The sequence below is a fragment of the Macaca thibetana genome, chromosome 4 (assembly GCF_024542745.1).
Source record: "Macaca thibetana thibetana isolate TM-01 chromosome 4, ASM2454274v1, whole genome shotgun sequence".
Taxonomy (NCBI): Eukaryota; Metazoa; Chordata; class Mammalia; order Primates; family Cercopithecidae; genus Macaca; species Macaca thibetana.
Genome location: NC_065581.1, coordinates 114,827,085 through 114,848,903, shown reverse-complemented (window position 1 = coordinate 114,848,903; position 21,819 = coordinate 114,827,085). Strand labels below are relative to the sequence as shown.

The window sequence follows — 21,819 nt, the reverse complement described above, 5'->3', positions numbered from 1 at the left end:
TCACTTAATGTATAAAGAATTTTTACAACTATTCATACATGCAGAGTTACCTATTAGTGTGTCTTCCTAATCCAAGAAAGGCTTTTTTGATGGTCTTTTTTTAGATCAGCCCATGACTTTAAAAAGTATTTATCACATGCAGGTATTTCCCATTAATTTATTGAGAACAATCCCCAAAATACAGGTTACAATCATGCAACATGACATAATAAGCATTTCTGCACTAGCTGACTAGGTCATATTTGCAAATACAAGCTCATTCTAAATGGGGTGAATTCTAATTTTTTTTTTTTTTTTTGAGACACAGTTTTGCTCTTGTTGCCCAGGCTGGAGTACAATGGCGTGATCTCGGCTCACTGCAACCTCCGCCTCCTAGGTTCAGGCAATTCTCCTGCCTCAGCCTCCCGAGTAGCTGGGATTACAGGCACGCGTCACCATGCCCAGCTAATTTTGTATTTTTAGTAGAGACGGGGTTTCTCCATGTTGGTCAGGCTGGTCTCAAACTCCTGACCTCAGGTGATCCGCCCACCTCGGCCTCCTAAAGTGCTGGGATTACAGGCGTGAGCCACCACGCCCAGCCAAATTCTAAATTTTAATGCTGTGTATTCCACTTTCCAAAGATCACATTGTATGTATTCCTTATTCTAGAAATCTTGCAATAGCTTATGGTCTAACAAAATTCTCAGCAGCACAACATATACCTTTTAATTTAAAAATTTCCTTACTCTACTTTCTCCCTCCACTTTTCCCAATATAGATAAATATTGGCTGTCTATATCAACATGCTGCCATTTACCTTGACAATGTCATCACAGTAATAAACTTACTTTCCATGGTCTTCTAATGCCCTTAAAGAATTCAGGCATCCACATTGGTAACACTACAGCTTCCTTAAGCAACTTCTTAGCTTCTACTAAATCAGCGATATCATCCCTGAAAGAGAGGACATTTTATTAACAACCCCTTAGATGATACATGCCTATGCAGTCACTCATGAGAACCACTGGAAGCACACGATGTTGCACTGCTGACAGAATGGTGAGCCTCTCTCAGAGCACGGGTGGACTAACACTGCAATGAGGCCCACCATGTCAACCAGCAGATATATAAAGAGCACAATGTTTTCTTCAGTTCTTGGCAGTTGACAGTTTTTAGCCTGGATCATGAGAACATAGTCTACAGGCACACTCTTCAGGGTTCTGTGTCATCTCATTTTAAACTCCTGCTTTTATGGTCCTCATTCCATAACCTCCATGATTTAGAAACAATTAGCCCATTTTTTTAATTAAAAAAAAGCATAAAGAATAAAAAGGGTATAAGGCAAAGACACGCTACAACATAGCTGCTTTGCCTCCAGCTCTATTAAGAGGTAGATGCCAAGGTTAAAGAGTATCATAGAGATTGCTATAAAGTCATCTCCAACCACTAGAGTACCTACTACTACTGCTACATGTGGCAATTTCTGTTAAACAAAACAAAACAAAACAAAAAACTATTTTCATTGTATAAAGAGTCTCACTCTAACGTAAAGGCTGAAGTGCAGTGGTACCATACCATCTCGGCCCACTGCATGCCCGGCTAATTTTTTTTGTTTGTTTTTTTTTTTTAAGTAGAGACGGGGTTTCACCGTGTTAGCTAGGATGGTCTCGATCTCCTGACCATGTGATCTGCCCGCCTCGGCCTTCCAAAGTGCTGGGATTACAGGTGTGAGCCACCGCGCCCGGCCCCCAATATTTTTTAATATAATTCAAACCCATACCTAATAATCATTAAGGTTTTAACAGAAATATAATATACCTAACTTTGGGGAAAAGTTAACTTTAACTCACTGTAATACATTACAGATCTTTGATTACATGTAATATTAATAAAGTTGAGAACCACTGCTCTAAAAGAAAATAAAAGAAACATTTCTAGGATGCTATAGATAATAAGCAACACACATACATACAAATCATTGCCTTGGCCAGGTGCAATGGCTCATGACTGTAATCCTAGCACTTTGGGAGGCTGAGGCAGGAGGATCACTTGAACCCAGGAGTTCAAGACCAGCCTGATCAAGACTCCATCTCTACAAAACATTTTTAAAAATTAGCTAGATGTGGTAGTGTGCACCTATGGTCCCAGCTACTTGGAAGGCTGTGACAGGAGGATCACTTGAGCCTAGGAGTCTGAGCCTGCAGTGAGCTATGATCAAGCCACTGTCCTCCAGCCTGGGCAACAGAGTGAGAACCTGTCTCTAAAAAACAAAAACAAAAACCTCAGACTCTCAGACAAAAATTGGAACAGGCTGAATGCAGGGAAATTATGCTCATGCTGTACATACTCCAGGTCTGTCCTCAAGTTCTGCTCTTCTGTACATTCTCCATTTTCCATTTCGAAAAGCAACATCAGCACCCAGTTATTTGGTTGTGATATGACTTACCATCGAACATTGGGATTCTGGGAAATTATATCTCTTTCCAAAGCTTCTACTAAGTCTTTATCATATCCGGTACTGTCAAATTTATTTGTCTCTGGTTCTGTTACTGCAGCAGGTGATTTGTTCTACATCAAGATAAAAAAACAAGAGCTTTTGATTCATTTATTTTGTTTCTGTGAGTCAGAAACACAGATTGGACTCAAGTGACATCCTTTAAAAAGCTAATACATCATTTGGCTGGGCGTGGTAGCTCATGCCTGTAATCCCAGCACTTTGGGAGGCCGAGGCAGGTGGATCATGAGGTCAGGAAATCGAGACCATCCTGGTTAACACGGTGAAACCCCGTCTCTACTAAAAATACAAAAAATTAGCTGGGCGTGGTAGCGGGCGCCTGTAGTCCCAGCTACTCGGGAGGCTGAGGCAGGAGAATGGCATGAACCCAGGAGGCAGAGCTTGCAGTGAGCCAAGATCGTGCCATTGCACTCCAGTCTGGGTGACAGAGCGAGAGACTGTCTCCAAAAAAAAAAAAAAAAAAAGCTAACACAATAGTACAATAACAAGGATAGGATCAAAGACTCTAAGTCATCCTTCTATATCAACATTGGTTTGATGTATCAAAAGTATCAAAGGGAAATAAAAATGACCATGCATATGAACTGGCTAGCATAAAAAAATTAATACTGAGATAAATGTGGTCGCAAGCAAATATCAGATGAACACAAAATGTATTTCAACCCTTTAGAGGAGATCAGATTAAAGACTTGGCTTATTTAGCCAAGACTATGGCTCAATCTTTTTTTTTTTTTTTTTTTTTTGAGACAGAGTCTCGCTCTGTCGCCCAGGCTGGAGTGCAGTGGCCAGATCTCAGCTCACTGCAAGCTCCGCCTCCCGGGTTTACGCCATTCTCCTGCCTCAGCCTCCCGAGTAGCTGGGACTACAGGCGCCCGCCACTCGCCTGGCTAGTTTTTTGTATTTTTTTAGTAGAGACGGGGTTTCACCATGTTAGCCAGGATGGTCTCGATCTCCTGACCTCATGATCCGCCCATCTCGGCCTCCCAAAGTGCTGGGATTACAGGCTTGAGCCACCGCGCCCGGCCTATGGCTCAATCTTTAAACACCCTACTTGGCCCTCGTCAATGCTCCTAAAAATATCCCTTTTCGTTATTCCCACTACCCTCCAAAAGACACATCTCAGTCCTTACATGGGATTCCTCTCACCCTCTGTGATAACAGTCATTAGGGCCACAGTTCCCAAACTATGTACTCAATACCCAGGACACAATGGCAAACTCGCAAGGTACTGTGGGATACTTTAAATTTATGAAAGAAACACAGCAACAGCTGTTGAACATTGTGTGAACTACTAGCTCAAGGTAGCTCACAATTCCTACGTAAGACTGCTATATCCTCTTCAATAATGCCTTATTTATTTATTTATGAGATAGAGTCTCACTCTGTTGCCCAAGCTAGAGTGTAGTAGTGTCATCTTGGCTCACTGCAACCTCCACCTCCTGGGTTCAAACAATTCTCCTGTCTCAGCCTTCTGAGTAGGATGACAGGTGTGCACCACCACGCCCGGCTAATTATGTTTAGTAGAGACGGGGTTTCAGAACATTGGCCAGGCTAGTCTTGAACTGCTGACCTCAAGTGATCCGCCCACCTTGGCCTCCCAAAGTGCTGGGATTACAGGTGTGAGACACTCTGTCCGGCCTCAATAATGCCATATTTTTGTGAAGCTGGGTTTTGGGCAGTTGCTGTGATAAAATGTACAGAGAGAAAATCAATGTGGAAAAGGAATGAGGGTAGAATGTCCATTCCAACTGCAGAGTTTGAGAAACTGTGTAATAGGGCCCAGTAGGTGTTAAACTGCTAGAACACAAACTGTTTGAACCTAGCTTCTTCATAAATGGATAGGTATTTTTCAGAAGTGGATGGGTATCCTGGGCTAGAGATGCTATATAAAAATGAAGATACTTAAGAATTTTAAAGGCCAAGAAAATTTATGAAGCCCTGCATTAGGGTAAATAAACATTTCTTCTGTCGTACTAAGATTGTTACCCAATTCCCATAACATTTTTTTTTGCACATAACATGATGATTCCTTTGCCAACTGGTGCTAATGCCATTATTAATGTCCAGACTTAACTAATATTTATGATATTCAAAATGTTAACCTAGATGGCCAAATAAGCATCTGTTTCACAATGTGTGTATTGAGCCTCCAATATTAACATTAAAAGATTCAAGGAAGGAACTGTGTAACTTTTTTTTTTTTTTTTGAGACGGAGTTTCACTCTTGTTGCCCAGGCTGGAGTACAGTGGCACGATCTTGGCTCACTGCAACCTCTGCCTCCCAGGTTCAAGCAATTCTCCTGTCTCAGCCTTCCGAGTAGCTGGGATTACAGGCATGCGCCACCACACCTGGCTAACTTTTTATATTTTTAGTAGAGACGGGGTTTCACCATGTTGGCCAGGCTGGTCTCGAACTCCTGACCTCAGGTGATTCACCCACCTCGGCCTCCCAAAGTGCTGGGATTACAGGCGTGAGCCACCACACCTGGCCAGAACTGTGTAACATTTAAAAGAGAAGATAATCTTTTCTTCAAAGTATTTATAAAGTTGCTATTCATTTACAGGTATTTAACAAGTATCTGTTCTGTGTTAGCAGCTATGGAGAACAGAAAGAAGACACTGTCCCTGACTATCAGGAACATGCTGTAAGCCAGGGAAGATACAAATATAAGGCATTTTCTCTTTCTCTTTCTTTTCTCCCACAGAACACAGTACTAAGGGAATGTTCGCAGACAAAGCAAAACAAATTCAAGTTGGCAGAAAAAAGAAACAGTGTTGTGATAGGCCAGCCAAAGGAAGCTGTGGAATTTCAAATGCTGACATATTTAGTAGGATTTTATTTAATTAGTTGAAGTAGTACAATTTCTTTTAGGTATACATCTATCTAATAATTTGTTCCCGGCCAGGTGCAGTGGCTCATGCTTATAATTCTAGCACTTACAGAGACTGAGGCGGGTGGATCACTTGAGGCCAGGAGTTCGAGATCAGGCTGGCCAACATGGTGAAATCCCCTCTCTACTAAAAATACAAAAAAATTAGCTGGGCATAGTGGTACACACCTGTAGTCCCAGCTACTCAAGAGGCTGAGGCCGGAGAATCGCTTGAACCCAGGAGGTGGAGGTTACGGTGAGCTGAGATTGCACTACTGCACTCCAGCCTGGGTGACAGAACAAGACTCCATCTCAAATAAAAACAAACAACTTGTTCTAAGTGAAAACAGTAACTAGTAGGAAGTGGAAAAAAACAGTTGAGGGATTTAAAGGGACCTAGACTCCTTTTTTCAGGCTCAAAATAAAGTTTCAGATAGACAGATGAATCAGGACATAAGTCCTTGGGTTTAAAACTAGTTCTTTTGTTGGGCTCGGTGGCTCACGCCTATAATCCCAGCACTTTGGGAGGCCGAGGCAGGCAGATTACCTTAGGTCAGTAGTTCGAGACCAGCCTGGCCAACATGATAAAACCCCGTCTCTACTAACAACACAAAAATTAGCCAGACATGATGGCGCACACCTGTAATCCCAGCTATTCGGGAGGCTGAGGCAAGAGAATTGCTTGAACCCAGGAGGCAGAAGTTACAGTGAGCCGAGATCACGCCACTGCACTCCAGCCTGGGTGACAGAGTGAGACGCCATCTCAAAAAAAAAAAAAAAAAACTAGTTCTTTTAAAAGTTGGCAAAATTATAAATACAAAACCCATTACCCTCAATTAAGAGAGTTAATTAAAAATGACAGCTGGGTTCTCATTTCTAGGAAGATGGAACATACTTTTCAGCATTTCTTCTGCTAGGTAGAGCTAAAACCCTTGGGTACTATACATACCACAAACACAGGAGGACTCTGAAAGGTGCTAAGAAGCCAGCAGAGCCACTAAGGAACTCAAACATGGTGTGAGTTCCCCAGGTTTTCTTTCTTTCAAATATCCAGACTTGGGGCTGAAGAGCCAGCAACCTGGATACACCAATTTGAACAAACAAAAACGCCCCAACAGAAGCTTGCTCTTTCTGGGCAAAGGACCAGAAAAGGGGCAGTCTAGCAAGACAGAGCTTTTAGACAATTAACACTCTACTCCAGTCAAGCACCACCAAAGACTTGTGGCCCCAGCCCCACCCAGGGCAGCAAAGGCAGGGTGGAAGGCCTAGCACTTTCTATCTCTGGAAGCCTACAATGAGGTACCTCAAACCCCCACCATGGTAGAATCAGAGGCTAACTAAGAAGCTGAAACTTTCATTCCCAAGAATGAAATGAACAAGAGCCCCTGCATGTTCTCCTCTCTCCCACCCCTCCCCGCCACAGTCACTGGACATCATAGAGGGAACCTGGACTTCCACTCCCCAACCACAGTGTCTCTGGAGAGCGTGTGGAGAACTTCCACCACAGCTCAGGGGTAATGAGAAGGCCTCTGCCCCTAGGCAGGTGCCGACAGAGGCTGGCTGGAGAACCTGAACTTCCATCCCCACCCGGCAGTGGTGGCATCCCTATTCTCCCTGCCAGAGCAATGTTAGGAAAAGTCAGCTAAACAGGTTTAAATAAGATCTAGAGTCTCGTAATATAATATGAAAATGTCCAGGTTTCAACAGAAAATTCCTCATACCAAGAACCACGAAGATCTCAAACTAAAAGAGACAATCAACAGATGCCAAGACCAAGATGACAGCGATGTTAAGAGTTTCCTGACAGATTTTAAAGCCTTTTACATGCTTTAATAAGTAATTATGAATGTACTTGAAACATTATGAAGAAAAATAGCCTCAGAAACAAATAGAAGGCCCCAAGACTCCATGCCAACACACATTATACTTTAATTTCTGAAAACTAAAGACAAAGAAAAAATTGAAAGCAATGAAAGAATATCAACACCTTGCTTATTGGGAAAAACAATTTGGATGAAAGCAGATTTCTTCTCAGAAAAGCAAGCCAGAGGAAGTAGTGGCATAGTATTTTTTAAGAAAAAAAAAAAAAAGGATTTTTTCAAGAAAAAAACTCAGGCCAGGTGCGGTGGCCCACGCCTTATAATCTTAGCACTTTGGGAGGCCAAGGTGGCAAGACTGCTTGAGCCCAAGACTTCAAGACCAGCTTGGGCAATAAAATAAGATCCTGTCTCGGCCAGGTGTGGAGGCTCGCGCCTGTAATCCCAGCACTTTGGGAGGCGGAGGCGGGCAGGTAATGAGGTCAGGAGTTTGAGACCAGCCTGGCCAATACAGTGAAACCCCGTCTCTACTAAAAATACAAAAATTAGTGGGGCACAGTGGCGGGCACCTGTAATCCCAGCTACTTGGGAGGCTGTGGCAGGAGAATTGCTTGAACCCGGCAGGCACAAATTGCAGTGAGCTGAGATCGCGCCACTGCACTTCAGCCTGGACTCCATCTCAAAAAAAAAAAAAAAAAAAAGGCTGGGGGCGGTGGCTCATGTCTGTAATCCCAGCACTTTGGGAGGCCGAGGTGGGCAGATCACCTGAGGTCAGAGTTCAAGACCAGCCTGACCAACATGGAGAAACCCCATCTCTACTAAAAATACAAAATGAGCCAAGTGTGGTGGCACATGCCTATAATCCCAGCTACTTGGGAAGCTGAGGCAGGAGAATCGCTTGAACCCGGGAGGCAGAGGTTGTGGTGAGCCGAGATCGCGCCATTGTACTCCAGCCTGGGCAACAAGAGCGAAACTCTGTCTCAAAAAAAAAAAAAAAAAAAATCCTGTCTCTGCAAAATAAAAATTAAAAAATTAGCCAGGTGTGGTAGCACACATCTGTAGTCCCAGCTACTTGGGAGACTGAGTCAGGAAGATCCCTTGAGCCTAAGGAGTTCAAGGTCGCACTGAGCTATGATCGGTGCCACTGCACTCCAGCCTGGGCAACACAGACCCTATCTCAAAAAAAAAAAAAAAAAATCAGCAAGGATATAGAGCTCAGCAACACCACCATCCAAAGGATCCAACAGACATTTATAGAAAATTCCACCTCACAACAGCAACATACATACTCTTTTCAAGTGTTCACAGAACATATACCAAAACAGACCATATCTTGAGCCAAAAACAAACTTAGACAAGTTTTTTAAAAATTGAAATTATATGAAATATATTCTCAAAGCACAAAAGATTCAAACTAGAAATCAGTAACAGGAAGAAAACAAGAAAATCTCCACACAATTGGAAACTAAACAACACGCTACTAAATAATCCAGGTCAAAGAGGAAGTCTCAGTGGCTATCAAAGAACACACTGACCTGAAGGAAAATAAAGATACAACTTATCAACATTTCTGGGACACAGTTAAATCAGGGCTGAGAGGGCAATTTAGAGCACTAAATGCATATGTTAGATAAGAAAAAAAAGTCTCAGGCTGGGCGCAGTGGCTCACACCTGTAATCCCAGCACTTTGGGAGGCCAAGGCAGGTGGATCACCCGAGGTCAGGAATTTGAGACCAGCGTGGCCAACATGGCAAAACCCCGTCTCTTCTAAAAATACAAAAATTAGCTGGGCATGGTGTTCCACTCCTGTAGTCCCAGCTACTCAGGAGACTGAGGGAGGAGAATTGCTTGAACCTGGAAGGTGGTTGCAGTGAGCCGAGACTGCACCATTGCACTCCAGCCTGGGCAACAGAGCAAGATTCCGTCTCAGAAAAAAAAAAAAAAAAAAGTCTCAAATAATCATGTAAGCTTTTACCTCATGAATGTAGAAAAGAACAAAATAAACTCAAAGCTAAAAAGGAAAATATTAGGCCAGGGGCAGTGGCTCATGCCTGTAATCTCACCACTTTGGGAGGCCAAGGCAGGAGGGACAGCCTGAGGTCAAGAGTTTGAGACCAGCCTGCCCAACATGGCGAAACTCTGGCTGTACTAAAAACACAAAAATTAGCTGAGCATGGTGGTGGGGGCCTGTAATCTCAGCTACTCAGGAGGCGGAGGCAGGAGAATCACTTGAACCTGGGAGGTGGAGGTTGCAGTGAGCTGAGATCATGCTATTGCACTCCACCCTGGGCAACAAGAGTGAAACTCTGTCTCAAAAAGAAAAGAAAAGAAAAGGATATTGATAAGAGCAAAACGCAATAAAGTTAAAAACAGAATAACCACAGAGAAAAATCAATGAAACAAAGGAGTCTTTTAAAAAGATTAAAAATTGACAAACCTCTAGCAATACCGGCAATGCAAAAAGGACAGAGAACACATATTACTGATATCAGGAATGAAAAAGGAGCTATCATTATAGACCTGCAAGCACTTAAAGAATAAGGAATATGGCTACACACGGTGGCTCATGCCTGTAATCCCAGCACTTTGGGAGGTTGAGGTGGGTATATCACCCGAGGTCAGGAGTTCAAGACCAGCCTGGCCAACATGGTGAAACCCTGTCTCTACCAAAACTCACCAATAAAAGAAGATAATCTGAACAGTGCCATAACTATTAACGAAGGTGATTCATAGTTTCAAAGAAATATTCAAGCCCAGGTGGTTTCATTGTAGAAACATTTAAAAAAGAATTAAGGCTGGGCGCGGCGGTCACACCTGTAATCCTGCTGGGAGGCCAAGGCGGGTGGATCACCTGAGGTCAGGAGTTCGAGACCAGCCTGGCCAACATGGTGAAACCCTGTCTCTACTACAAATACAAAAAAAGTAGCAGGGCATGGTGGCACGTATCTGTAATCCCAGTTACTCAGGAGGCTGAAACACAAGAATCTCTTGAACCCAGGAGGAGGAGGTTGCAATGAGCCAAGATCACACCACTGTATTCCAGTCTGGGTGACAGAGTGAGACCCTGTCTCAAAAAAAAGTTTTTTTTTAAAGAATTAAATCAATTCTATACAAACTCTTCCAGAGCACAGAAGGAACATTTCTCAATTCATTTTATAAAAGCCTATATTACCCTGATGCTGAAATCAGATGAAGACAGTTCCAAAAAACAAAACAAAGCAAAAACTATAGACTAGTATCATTCATGAATACACAGATGCCAAAACTGTTAACAAAATATTACCAAATAGAATCCAGCAAGATATAAAAAGAATTACATACCATGATCAAGTGAGAATTATTCCAGGGACATAAGACTAGTTCAATGTTCAAAAATTAATTAATATAATCCACTATATTAAGAGACTAAAGAAAAAGACCCGTGTGATCATGCAACAAGTGCAGAAAAGCATGTGCTAAAACTGAATACCCATTCAGGACATAAGCTCTCAGAAAAATAGAATTTAAAGGGAATATCCTCAACCTGATAAAGAGTATCTACAAAACCATCCTGGCTAACATGGTGAAACCTCGTCTCTACTAAAAACATAAAAAATTAGCCAGGCATGGTAGCAGGTGCCTGTAGTCCCAACTACTCAGGAGGCTGAGGCAGAAGAATGGCGTGAACCCAGGAGGCGGAGCTTGCAGTGAGCGGAGATCGTGCCACTGCACTCCAGCCTGGGCGACAGAGCGAGACTCTGTCTCAAAAAAAAAAAAAAAAAAAAAAAAAAGAAGAGCATCTACAAAAACACCTACAGCTAACATTATACTCTCTATGATGAAACACTGAATTCTTTCCTCCTAAAATCAGGAACACAGCAAGGACATCTACTTTGTCACTCTTATTTGACACAGTACTGGAAGTTCTAGCCAATGCAATAAGGTAAGAAGAGGAAATAAAGGCATAGAAATCCAAAAATTCACAAATATTTGCAGATAACATAATTGTCCACAAAGAAAATACTAAGGAATCTACAAAAATTCTCCTAGAATGAACAATTCTAGCACAGTATTAAGGTGACAAGATAGAAGATGAACATAAAAATCCATTCTTGGGACAGGATAGTGGAAGACTGGCAGAGTAGGAAGCATCAAGAATCTGTATCTCCACCTAAACAAAAACTGCACCCGCAGAATCTGTCTGATGCAACTATTTAGGAACTTTGGAGTCTATTGGGAGGAATGCAACTTCCAGGGGGAAACCTGGATGGTAAATGACAAATTATGGTTAATTTTGGTTAATTTCAGCCCAGCTACTGCTATGGTTTTAATGTGTCCTTCCAAAAGCAAGGTGTTGAAACTCAATAGCTAATGTGCTAGTATTAAAAGCTGGGCCTTTGAGAGGGGATTATGCCACAAGGGTTCCTTACTCATGAATGGGAGTAAGGCCCTTATAGAGAGGCATCAGACAGCATTTGGGTTTCCTGCCTTCTTCCTTCAGCCATGTGACAACAAAGTATTCCTCCACTCCAGAGGATACAGCCCTCACCAAACAACTGAACATGGCCGCGCCCTTATCTTGGACTTCCTAGCCTCCAAACTGTGAGGGAAAAAAATTCTGTTTTTTATAAATTACCCAGTCTGTGGTATTCTGTGATAGCAGCACAAAACGGAATAAACTTCTCAGCCCCTAGTACCTTAGTGGGCAACTGTACACGTGTTCCTGGAGGAGTCTGCAGGCATTTCACAGGAGCCAGGATGGTCAAAAAGGACCCGGTCCTCCAAAAACTGGATATTTGTGTTTTGATTGCCAAATGCAGCTTCTGACCTTGCAGTCATGGGGGGCAGCTATGGTTGCACCCCTCCTCCCACTGTTGCAAGCCCTTCCCCCTCAGGCTGAAGCAACTTCCCCAGAGTTAAAGGGCCACCGACCTTTTATTTCCCCCATCCCTTCATTTTTCTCTTTTTTCCCTTTTGGGGAAACAGACATTTAAAGTCTAGGAAATTCAAAAGTAACTACACACAGGGGAATTTTTAAAGTCTCTGTGAGTCACACATGGTTGGCTCATGCTTGTAATCCCAGTACTTTGAGAGGCTGAAATGCAAGGATTGCTTAAGGCCAGGAGTTTGAGACCAGCCTGGGCAACAGAGTGAGACCCTGTCTCAACAAAAAAGATGAAAACATCAGCCAGGCTTGGAGGTGTACACCTGTAGTCCCAGCTACTCAGGAGACTAAGGTGGGAGGATCGCTTGAGCCCAGAAACTTGAGTCTACAAGTAGCTATGATCTTGCCACCATATTCCGGCCTGAGAAACATGGAGACCATAAAGAAAACAGCTATAAAATATACAAATATACACAAAAGAAAATGAGAAGGGAATTAAAACATTTCACTGCAAAAAAACAACTAAATGGCCTGGTGTGGTGGCTCACGCCCATAATCCCAGCACTTTGGAAGGCCGAGGCGGGCGAATCACTTGAGGTCAAGAGTTTGAGACCAGCCTGACCAACATCGTGAAACCTTGTCTCCACTAAAAATACAAAAATTAGCTGGGTATGTTGACATGTCGCTGTAATCCCAGCTATGCAGGAGGCTGATGCAGGACAATCGCTTGAACCCGGGAGGCTGAGGTTGCAGTGAGCTGAGATCGCGCCACTACACTCCAGGCTGGGTGACAGAGAAAAACTCCATCTCAAGAAAAAAAAAAAAAAATCAACTAAACACAAAAGAAGACAGAAGTAGAAAATTATTTTTTTATTTTTATTTTTTTTTTGAGATGGAGTTTTGCGCTGTCATCTAGGCTGGGGTGCAGTGGTGCAATCTTGGCTTACCGCAACCTCTGCCTCCCGGGTTCAAGCTATTCTCGTGCCTCAGCCTCCTGAGTAGCTGGGATTACAGGCACCCGCCACCACGCCCAGTTGATTTTTTCTATTTTAGTAGAGAGGGGTTTCACCATCTTGTCCATGCTGGTCTCGAACTCCTGAGCTCAGGCAATCCGTCTGTCTCGGCCTCCCAAAGTGCTAGGATTACAGGCATAAGCACCATCCCCAGCCACTAATGTAGAAAATTAAGGAAAAAGATGGATAGGCATATAAAAAACTGAAATAACAGAAGTCTCTCCTTATCAGTAATTACTTTAAATGGATTAAACCCTCCCATCAAAAGACAAACTGGCAGAATGGATAAAAAACCGACAGGGTGTGCACCTACAGTCTCAGCTGGTGGGGGAAGGGGGGCAGATCACTGGAACTTAGGAGTTTGAGGCTTTAGTGCATTATGATATAGCACACTGTGAATATTTACTGTACTCCAGTCTGGGCAATGCAGTGAGACCCTGTCTCTAAAATTAATAAAATAAATTTTAAAATAAAAAACATGAACCAGCCGGGCGCGGTGGCTCAAGCCTGTAATCCCAGCACTTTGGGAGGCCGAGATGGGTGGATCGCGAGGTCAGGAGATCAAGCCCATCCTGGCTAACATGGTGAAACCCCGTCTCTACTAAAAAAAATACAAAAAACTAGCCGGGCGAGGTGGTGGGCGCCTGTAGTCTCAGCTACTTGGGAGGCTGAGGCAGGAGAATGGCATAAACCCGGGAGGCGGAGCTTGCAGTGAGCTGAGATCCGGCCACTGCACTCCAGCCTGGGTGACAGAGCAAGACTCCATCTCAAAAAAAAAAAAAACATGAACCAACTATATGTTGTCTACAAGAGACACTTTAGATCTAGACACACACATAGGTTAAAAGTGTAAGAATGAAAAAAGATACTCCACACAAAAAGTAACTAAAGATACCAGGGATGGCTATAAATAAGCCTGTCACGAAAAGACAAATGCTATATGATCCACTTATATAAGTAGCCGAATTCACAGAGACAGGAAGTAGAAGGGTAGCTGCTCATGGCTGGAGGGAGGTTGAATGGTGAGTTATTGTTTAATGGGTATGAAGTTTCAGTTTTGTAAGATGAAGAGATCTGAAAATGAATGGTTATGATGGCTGCATAGCGATGTTAATGTGCTTAGTACAACTGCACTCTACACTTAAAAACCGTTAAAATGGCAAATTTTATGTTATGTGCATTTTACTATATACAAAAGTCAACTATATCATTGGGAAAAAAGTCAACTATGTGACTGGAAAAATGGAAATCGATACCACAATGAGATACTACTTCACACCCAATTAATTACATGGTTGTTATCAAAGAAACCCAAAAATAACAAGCATTGATGAGGATGTAGGGAAATTGTAATCCTGGTGGGAATGCAAAATGGTGCAGCCACTGTGGAAAACAGTTTTGTCATTTTTCAAAAGATTAAAAATGAGGCCGGATGCAGTGGCTTACGCCTGTAATCCCAGCACTTTTGGAGGCCAAGTTGGGCAGATCACCTGAGGTCAAGAGTTCAAGACCAGCTTGGCCAACATGGTGAAACCCCGTATCTACTAAAAAAATTAGCCAGGCATGGGGGTGGGTGCCTGTAATCCCAGACACTTGGGAGGCTGAGGCAGGAGAATCACTTGAACCCAGTAAGCGGAGGGTGCGGTGAGCCAGGATCACACCATTGCACTCCAGCTTGGGAAACAGAACAAGACTCCGTCTCAAAAAAAAAAAAATTAAAAATGGAATTACCATATGACCCAGCAAATCCACTTCTTGTATATATCTAAAAATCTTAAAAGCAGGGTCTGGAAGAAATATCTGTGCACCCATATTCATAGCAGCATTATTCACAAAAGCCAAACAGTGAGAGCAACCCAAGTGTACATCAACAAATGAATGATAAAGCATGAAATATACATGCAATGGAATATCACTCAGCCTTAAAAAGGAAATTTGGACATACTACAACATGGCAAAATCCCTAAAACACTATGCTGAGTAAAATGAGTAAGTCACAAAAGGGAAAATACTGCATGATTCCACTCAGATGAGGTACCTAGAGTAGTCAAATTCACAGAGAAACACAATGGTGGTTACCAAGGGTGGGGATGAGGGGGAGAATAAGAATGACAACTTTAATGGGTGTAGTGTTTCAGTTTTGAAAAATAAAAAATGTTCTGTGGATAGAGAGTAGTGATGATTCTACAACTAGTGGAACATGTGAATGTACTACTTAATACCACTTAACTGCACACTTGAAATATTTTAAATGGTAAATTTTATGTTATGTATATTTTACCATAACTTTTAAAAAATAAATAATTTTTAAAACTCAATTGAATTTCTATAGCTTAGCAATTAACATACAGACACTGAAATTAAAAATACAACACTGTTTATAATCACTTAAAAAATGAAATACTTAGGTATAAAATCTAAGAAGACATATACATATATGACATGTGCTAAAAACTATAAAACACTGGCCAGGCACAGTGGTTCACGCCTGTAATCCCAGCACGTTGGGAGGTCGAGGCTGGCAGATCACGAGGTCAAGAGATCAAGACTATCCTGGCCAACATGGTGAAACCCTGCCTCTACTACAAATACAAAAAATTGCCAGGCGCTGTGGCTCACGCCTGTAATCCCAGAATTTTGGGAGGCTGAGGAAGGGGGATCACCTAAGGTCAGGAGTTCGAAACCAGTGTGACCAATATGGTGAAACCCTGTCTCTACTAAAAAACACAAGAATTAGCTGGGCATGGTGGCTTGCATCTGTCATCTCAGCTACTTGGGAGGCTGAGGCAGGAGAATCGTTTGAACCCAAGAGAGATGGAGGTTGCAGTGAGCCGAGATCGTGCCACTGCACTCCAGCCTGGGCGACAGAATGAAACTCCGTCTCAAAAAATAAAACATAAAATTAGCTGGGCATGGTGGCACGTGCCTGTAGTCCCAGCTACTTACGAGGCTGAGGCAGGAGGATCGCTTGAACCCGGGAAACGGAGGTTGTAGTGAGCTGAGATCGCGCCACTGCACTCCAGCCTGGGTGACGGAATGAAACTCTGTCTCAAAAAATAAAACATAAAATTAGCTGGGCATGGTGGCACATGCCTGTAGTCCCAGCTACTTGGGAGGCTGAGGCAGGAGGATCGCTTGAACCTGGGAAACAGAGGTTGTAGTGAGCTGAGATCGCAACACTGCACTCCAGCCTGGTGACAGAGCAAGACTGTCTCAAAAAAAAAAAACAAAAAAGAACTATAAAACACTGATGAAAGAAATCAATGATCTGAATAAATGAAGATACAAACCATGTTTATGAATTAGAAGACTCATATTAGTGTGGTATTCTGAAATGTAATTTTCTCAACAGTAGCCTGGGCACATATTTTCAACAAACACACTAACTTGGAAAGAATACCTATTCTATACACTTTTGCTTTAATTTCTGATGACTTTAGCTTCTAACAAAGCAATGTTGGAGTGATGTCAGCAAGATGGTTAACTAGAAGTCCTTTGTGCTTATCCCTACATCCCAACAAGGACAGCCAAAACAATAAATAAACAGCTACATTTCAATGAAAATAACTACAGGAGAGCACAGAAGTCATCAAAGGAGTAACAGAAACCCAAGTGAGCATAGAAACTCAGGATAGCTGTACAAAAAACAAGGCAACACGAGGCCTCCACCCGCCATCCCCCAGCTGGGATCAGCTGGGAACCAGGAGGAGCTTCCTGTGCTGAAAAGGTAGCAAGCGGATCCCAGCAGCCCCCTCAACAACTTGGGCACCCACAGTCACGCCAGTGGGGTCCTCTGCAGTCCTCACAGGAACTAAGCCCAGCTGAGGGAGCTACCTGGAGTCCACAGAGCTGTGCCCCTCCCAGGGGAGCAGGCACTGTCTCACCCACAGTGGCCCATGCAGCTACTATGCTACACCACTGTGGAACTAGAACTACTGCTGGAGTGTGTCTTGCAATGGGGCAGGTAGCCAGGGCACCTCCTCCTCCTTGAGGCTAAGCTGCCCCTGATCCAACCCTGCCTGGTGGCCTGACATCCCCAAGCTGAGCTGTGAGTAGCTGTTATGCCCATCCCCATGGGCCAATCTACCTCGCCCTGTCCCTGCCCCCTCTCAGATCTAAAGTAATGTACTCCCTCCTGAGGACATGTGCGCTGGCCGAGCTCCTCCATCTCCCACTCAGTTACTGCTGCACCCTATCTCTAGGGGCTGAGGGAACAGTGTCACGGTACAGGGGCCGTATATACCTCTCCCCAGTTGCTGCCACATCCTGTATCCAGACTCTGTGAGGCCAAGTACAGGGATGGCAAATGCCTCAGAATGGTAGAACACAGCTGTTATCTGGGCCCTAAGAAGCAGCACAGCAATGGCTCCACCTGGCCTCATGGAGTCTAGAAGACTGCCAAGTGCCACCATCCCAGGGTCTAGACTCACCAGTATACAATGCCTCATCCCCTATTGTCACTGTGCTCTATTGGCTCAGGTTCCTGAATTGCAGAGGCCATACCCTGGTCTCTGGGCCCAAACTCGCAGAGTACCTCTTCTTCCTGGAATCAGGTCAGAGCTGTACCCTGCCCTCCAGGGATAGAATTACAGCTGCATCCCAGCCCCCGGGACCCAAGCTGCTAGAGAATGGTTCATAGTCTCAGATACTGGCTCTGTGGTCAACCTACATCCAATTTTGCCACAGAAAGCAAACCAGCATATCAAGACCCAGGTAGCACAATGGGTTCACAAGACCCTGAGCCTAGGACCTCAGTCCTACAGCCAATCCAAGCATCTGCACCTGGAACCCAGCTCCTCTGCAGCTGCTTGGAGACCATGTCAGATCTGACACCATTAGAACGATCCCCTTGGCTAAGTCCCCCCACTGAGGGAAAAACATGAAGACTCCAAAAGCCCTTGCCACCAAGGACATCAACAACCGTAGTTACTGCCACAAACTTCTACAGCCTAGAACACCGAGGTGTCTGCCGTTATTGCTGATTTTGAAAGCAGCTGAAGAAGTTGCACAGAGACCATACCACTGCAGCACCTGCAAGGAAAGAGAGTAACCACACTCTTCCCAACTGGCATACTAAGATCCAACTACAGATGAAAGTCTTTCACTAGAAGAGTGGTTCTAGAGGCAATTACTCCACCAGATGTGCAGACATCAGTGCAGGGAGACAAGAAACATAAAAAAAAACAAGAAAATATGATGCCACCTGAATAATATAACTGTCTAGTAATAGACCCCAATAAAAAGGAAATCAACAAATGCCAGGAAAGAAAAATATTTTAAGGACACTCAATAAGATACTAAAAAATACAGACAGACAATTCAGCAAAAGAAGAAAAACAATTCATGATATAAAGGAGAAATTCAACAAAGTGACAGATATCATAATTTAAAAAAAACAAAACAGGCCAGGCACGGTGGCTCACGCCTGTAATCCCAGCACTTTGGGAGGCCGAGGCGGGCGGATCACGAGGTCAGGAGATCGAGACCATCCTGGCTAACACAGTGAAACCACCCCTCTATTAAAAATAATTTTTTAAAAAATTAGCTGGGCGTGGTGGTGGCACCTGTAGTCCCAGCTACTCGGGAGGCTGAGGCAGGAGAACGGCATGAAACCAGGAAGCAGAGCTTGCAGTGAGCCGAGATCGCACTGCACTTCAGCCTGGGTGAGAGCGACATTCTGTCTCAAAACAAACAAACAAAAAACCACATATCTTGCAGCTGAAGGATTCAATTAATGAAATTAAAAAACAGAATAGAGAGTTTCAACCACAAAACTGATCAAGCAGAAAAAAAAATCTTTGAACTTCAAGATGGGTTGTTTGAAATCGGAGAAAAAGAAGAATGAAAAGAGTAAAGAAAGCTAGCTCGTAAGATTTCTGGGACACCATTATGTAAACGCATTTCTTATTATGGAAATTCCATAAGAAAAAGAAACGAGAAAAGGCATAGAAAACCTACATAGGCCAGGCACAGTGGCTCATACCTCTAATCCCAGCACTTTGGGAGGCCAAGGTGGAAGGATCACCTGAGGTCTGGCGAGACCAGCCTGGCCAACATGGTGAAACCCCGTCTCTACTAAAAATAAAGTATGCCAGGTGTGGTGGGTCACGCCTGTAATCCCACCACTTTGGGAGGCCGAGGCAGGCAGATCACTTGAGGTCAGGAGTTCGAGACCAGACTGGCCAACATGGAGAAACCCCGTCTCTACTAAAAATACAAAATTAGCCAGGCGTGGTGGTGCAAGCCTATAATCCCAACTACTTGGGAGGCTGAGGCAGGAGAGAATTGTTTGAACCTGGGAGGTGAAGGCTGCAGTGAGCCAAGATCGCTCCACTGCACTCCAGCTGGGCAACAAGCAAGACTTGTCTCAGAAAAAAAAAAAAAAAGAAAAGAAAATCTATTTAATAAAATAATAGCTGAAAATTTCCCAAGTCTGGGGGAAAATATGGATATCTAGAGCCTGAAAGCTCAAAAGCTCCAAATAGATTCAACCCAAAAAGGTCTTCCCCAAGGTATATTATAGCCAAATTGTCAAAAGTCAAAGGCAAAGTGAGAATTCTAAAAACAGCCAAGAGAAAAGCATCAAGTCACGTATAAAGGAATCCCCTTTAGACTAACAGGAGAAACCCTGCAGGTCAGGAGAGAAGGGGATGACTATTCAACATGCTAGAAGAAAAAAAAAAATCATCCAGCAAATCTATCCTTCAGCAATAAGGGAGAAATAGTCTTTTCCAAGCAAAAACACAACAAAACAAAACAAACACCCAAGGGAACTCATCACTACTAGACCAGCCTTACAAGAAATGCTCAAAGGTATGTACATCTGGAAGGGAAAAGATGATAATCACCATCATGAAAACATGCAGAAGTATAAAATGCACTGGAACAGCAGATATACAAAGGAGAAAGATAAAACAATCAAACCTTATCACTACAGACCAAACTGCACTAATAATAAGAGAGAAGAAAGGAACAAAAGATATACAAAACAACCAGGAAAAGTTAGCAAAATGACAGGAGTAAGTCCTTACCTATTAATAACCTTGAATGTAAACAGATTAAATTCCCCAATTAAAAAATGACTGAATAGACTTTTAAAAACTTTATTCAAATATATGCTGCCTACAAGAAACTCACTTCACCTGTAAAGACACATGTTGAAAGAAAGTGAAGGACTGGAAAAAGATACTCCACACAGACAGAAACCAAAAACAAGCAGGAGCTGCTATACTTAAATGAAATAAACTTTAAGTCAAAAACTGTAAGACAAAGAATGTCATAATACAATGATAAATGGATCAATTCAGCAAGAAGATATAACAATTGTAAATATCTATGCACCCAACATTGAAGCAACCACAAATATAAAGCAAATATTTAGATCTAAAGGGAGGGATAGACTCCAATACAATAATAGGGACTTTAACACCCCACTCTCAGCATTAGATAGATCATTTAGACAGAAAATCATCAAATAAACACTCCATTTAAACAGCACTTTAGACCAAATGGACCTAACAGGTATTTATACAGAACATTTCATCCAACAGGTACAGAATACAAATTCTTTTCATTGGCACACAGAACATTCTCCAGGAGAGTCTATAGTCATACCACCCTGAACACCCCCAATCTCGTCTGATCTGGGAAGCTAAGCAGAGTCAGGCCTGGTTAGTACTTGGATGGGAGAACATTCTCCAGGATAGACCACATGTTAGGCCACAAAACAGTCTCAACTAATTAAAAAGAACTGAAATCACATCAAGTATCTTTTCTGACATAACAAGAGCAACTTTCAACACTATTCAAATACAGAAAAACTAAACATGCTCCTGAAAAAACTATGAGTCAATTAAGAAATTAAGAAGGAAAATAAAACATTTATTGAAACAAATGAAAATCGGAACACAATATACTGAAACCTATGGGATATAACAATAGCAGTACTAATAAGTTTATAGCAATAATTGCCTATACCAGAAAGCACAAAGATTTCAAATAAACAACCCAGAAATGCAGCTCAAGGAACTAGAAGAGCAAGAACAAATCAAACTCAAAATGAGTAGAGGGAAATAAATAATAAAGATCAGAGCAAGGCCAGGTGCAGTGGCTCATGCCTGTAATCCCGACACTTTGGGAGGCCAAACTGGGAGGATTGCTTGAGCCCCAGGGTGCAAGACCAGCCTGGGCAATGTAGTGAGACTCTTGTCTCTTACAAAAAACTTAAAAATTAGCTGGGCATGGCGGTACATGTTTGTACTCTCAGCTACTCATGAGGCTGAGGCAGGAGGGCTGCTTGAGCCCAGGAGGTTGAAGCTGCAATTAGCAGTGACTGTGCCACTGCACTCCAGCCTGGAGACAGACTGAGACCCTGTCTCCCCACCCCATGAAAAAAAAAAAAAAAAATCATAGCAGAAAAAAGTAAATTGTGACTAACACAAAAGATAAACAAGGCTGGGCGCAGTGGCTCACACCCAGCACCCTGGGAGGCTGAGGCTAGGGGACTGCTTGAGCCCAGGAGTTTGAGACCAGCCTGGGCAACATGGCAAAACCCCATCTCTACAAAAATTACAAAAATTAGCCAGGCATGGTGGTGCATGCTTGTAGTCCCAGCTACTTGGGAGGCTGAGGTGGGAGGATCGCTTGAGCACCGGTAGTGATAGTTGCAGTGAGTTGATATAGTGCCATTGCATTCCAGCCTGGGCAGCAAGGCAAGAGACTGTCTCAAAAAAAAAAGCCCAGGCATGGTGGCTCACGCGTG

General features: G+C 43.1%; 1 protein-coding gene across 4 annotated transcripts in view; it reads right to left on the bottom strand.

The window, feature by feature from the left end:
• KATNA1 (katanin catalytic subunit A1) overlaps positions 1-21,819 on the bottom strand; it is a 66,242-nt gene that overhangs the window by 7,935 nt on the left and 36,488 nt on the right. For all 4 annotated transcript variants that reach the window (XM_050787159.1, XM_050787160.1, XM_050787158.1 and 1 more), the window contains exons 5-6: positions 2,426-2,547; positions 828-933 (exon numbers count right to left, since the gene is read on the bottom strand). In XM_050787159.1, the coding sequence (XP_050643116.1) occupies positions 828-933; positions 2,426-2,547 (228 nt within the window). The remainder of the gene's footprint in view (positions 1-827; positions 934-2,425; positions 2,548-21,819) is intronic.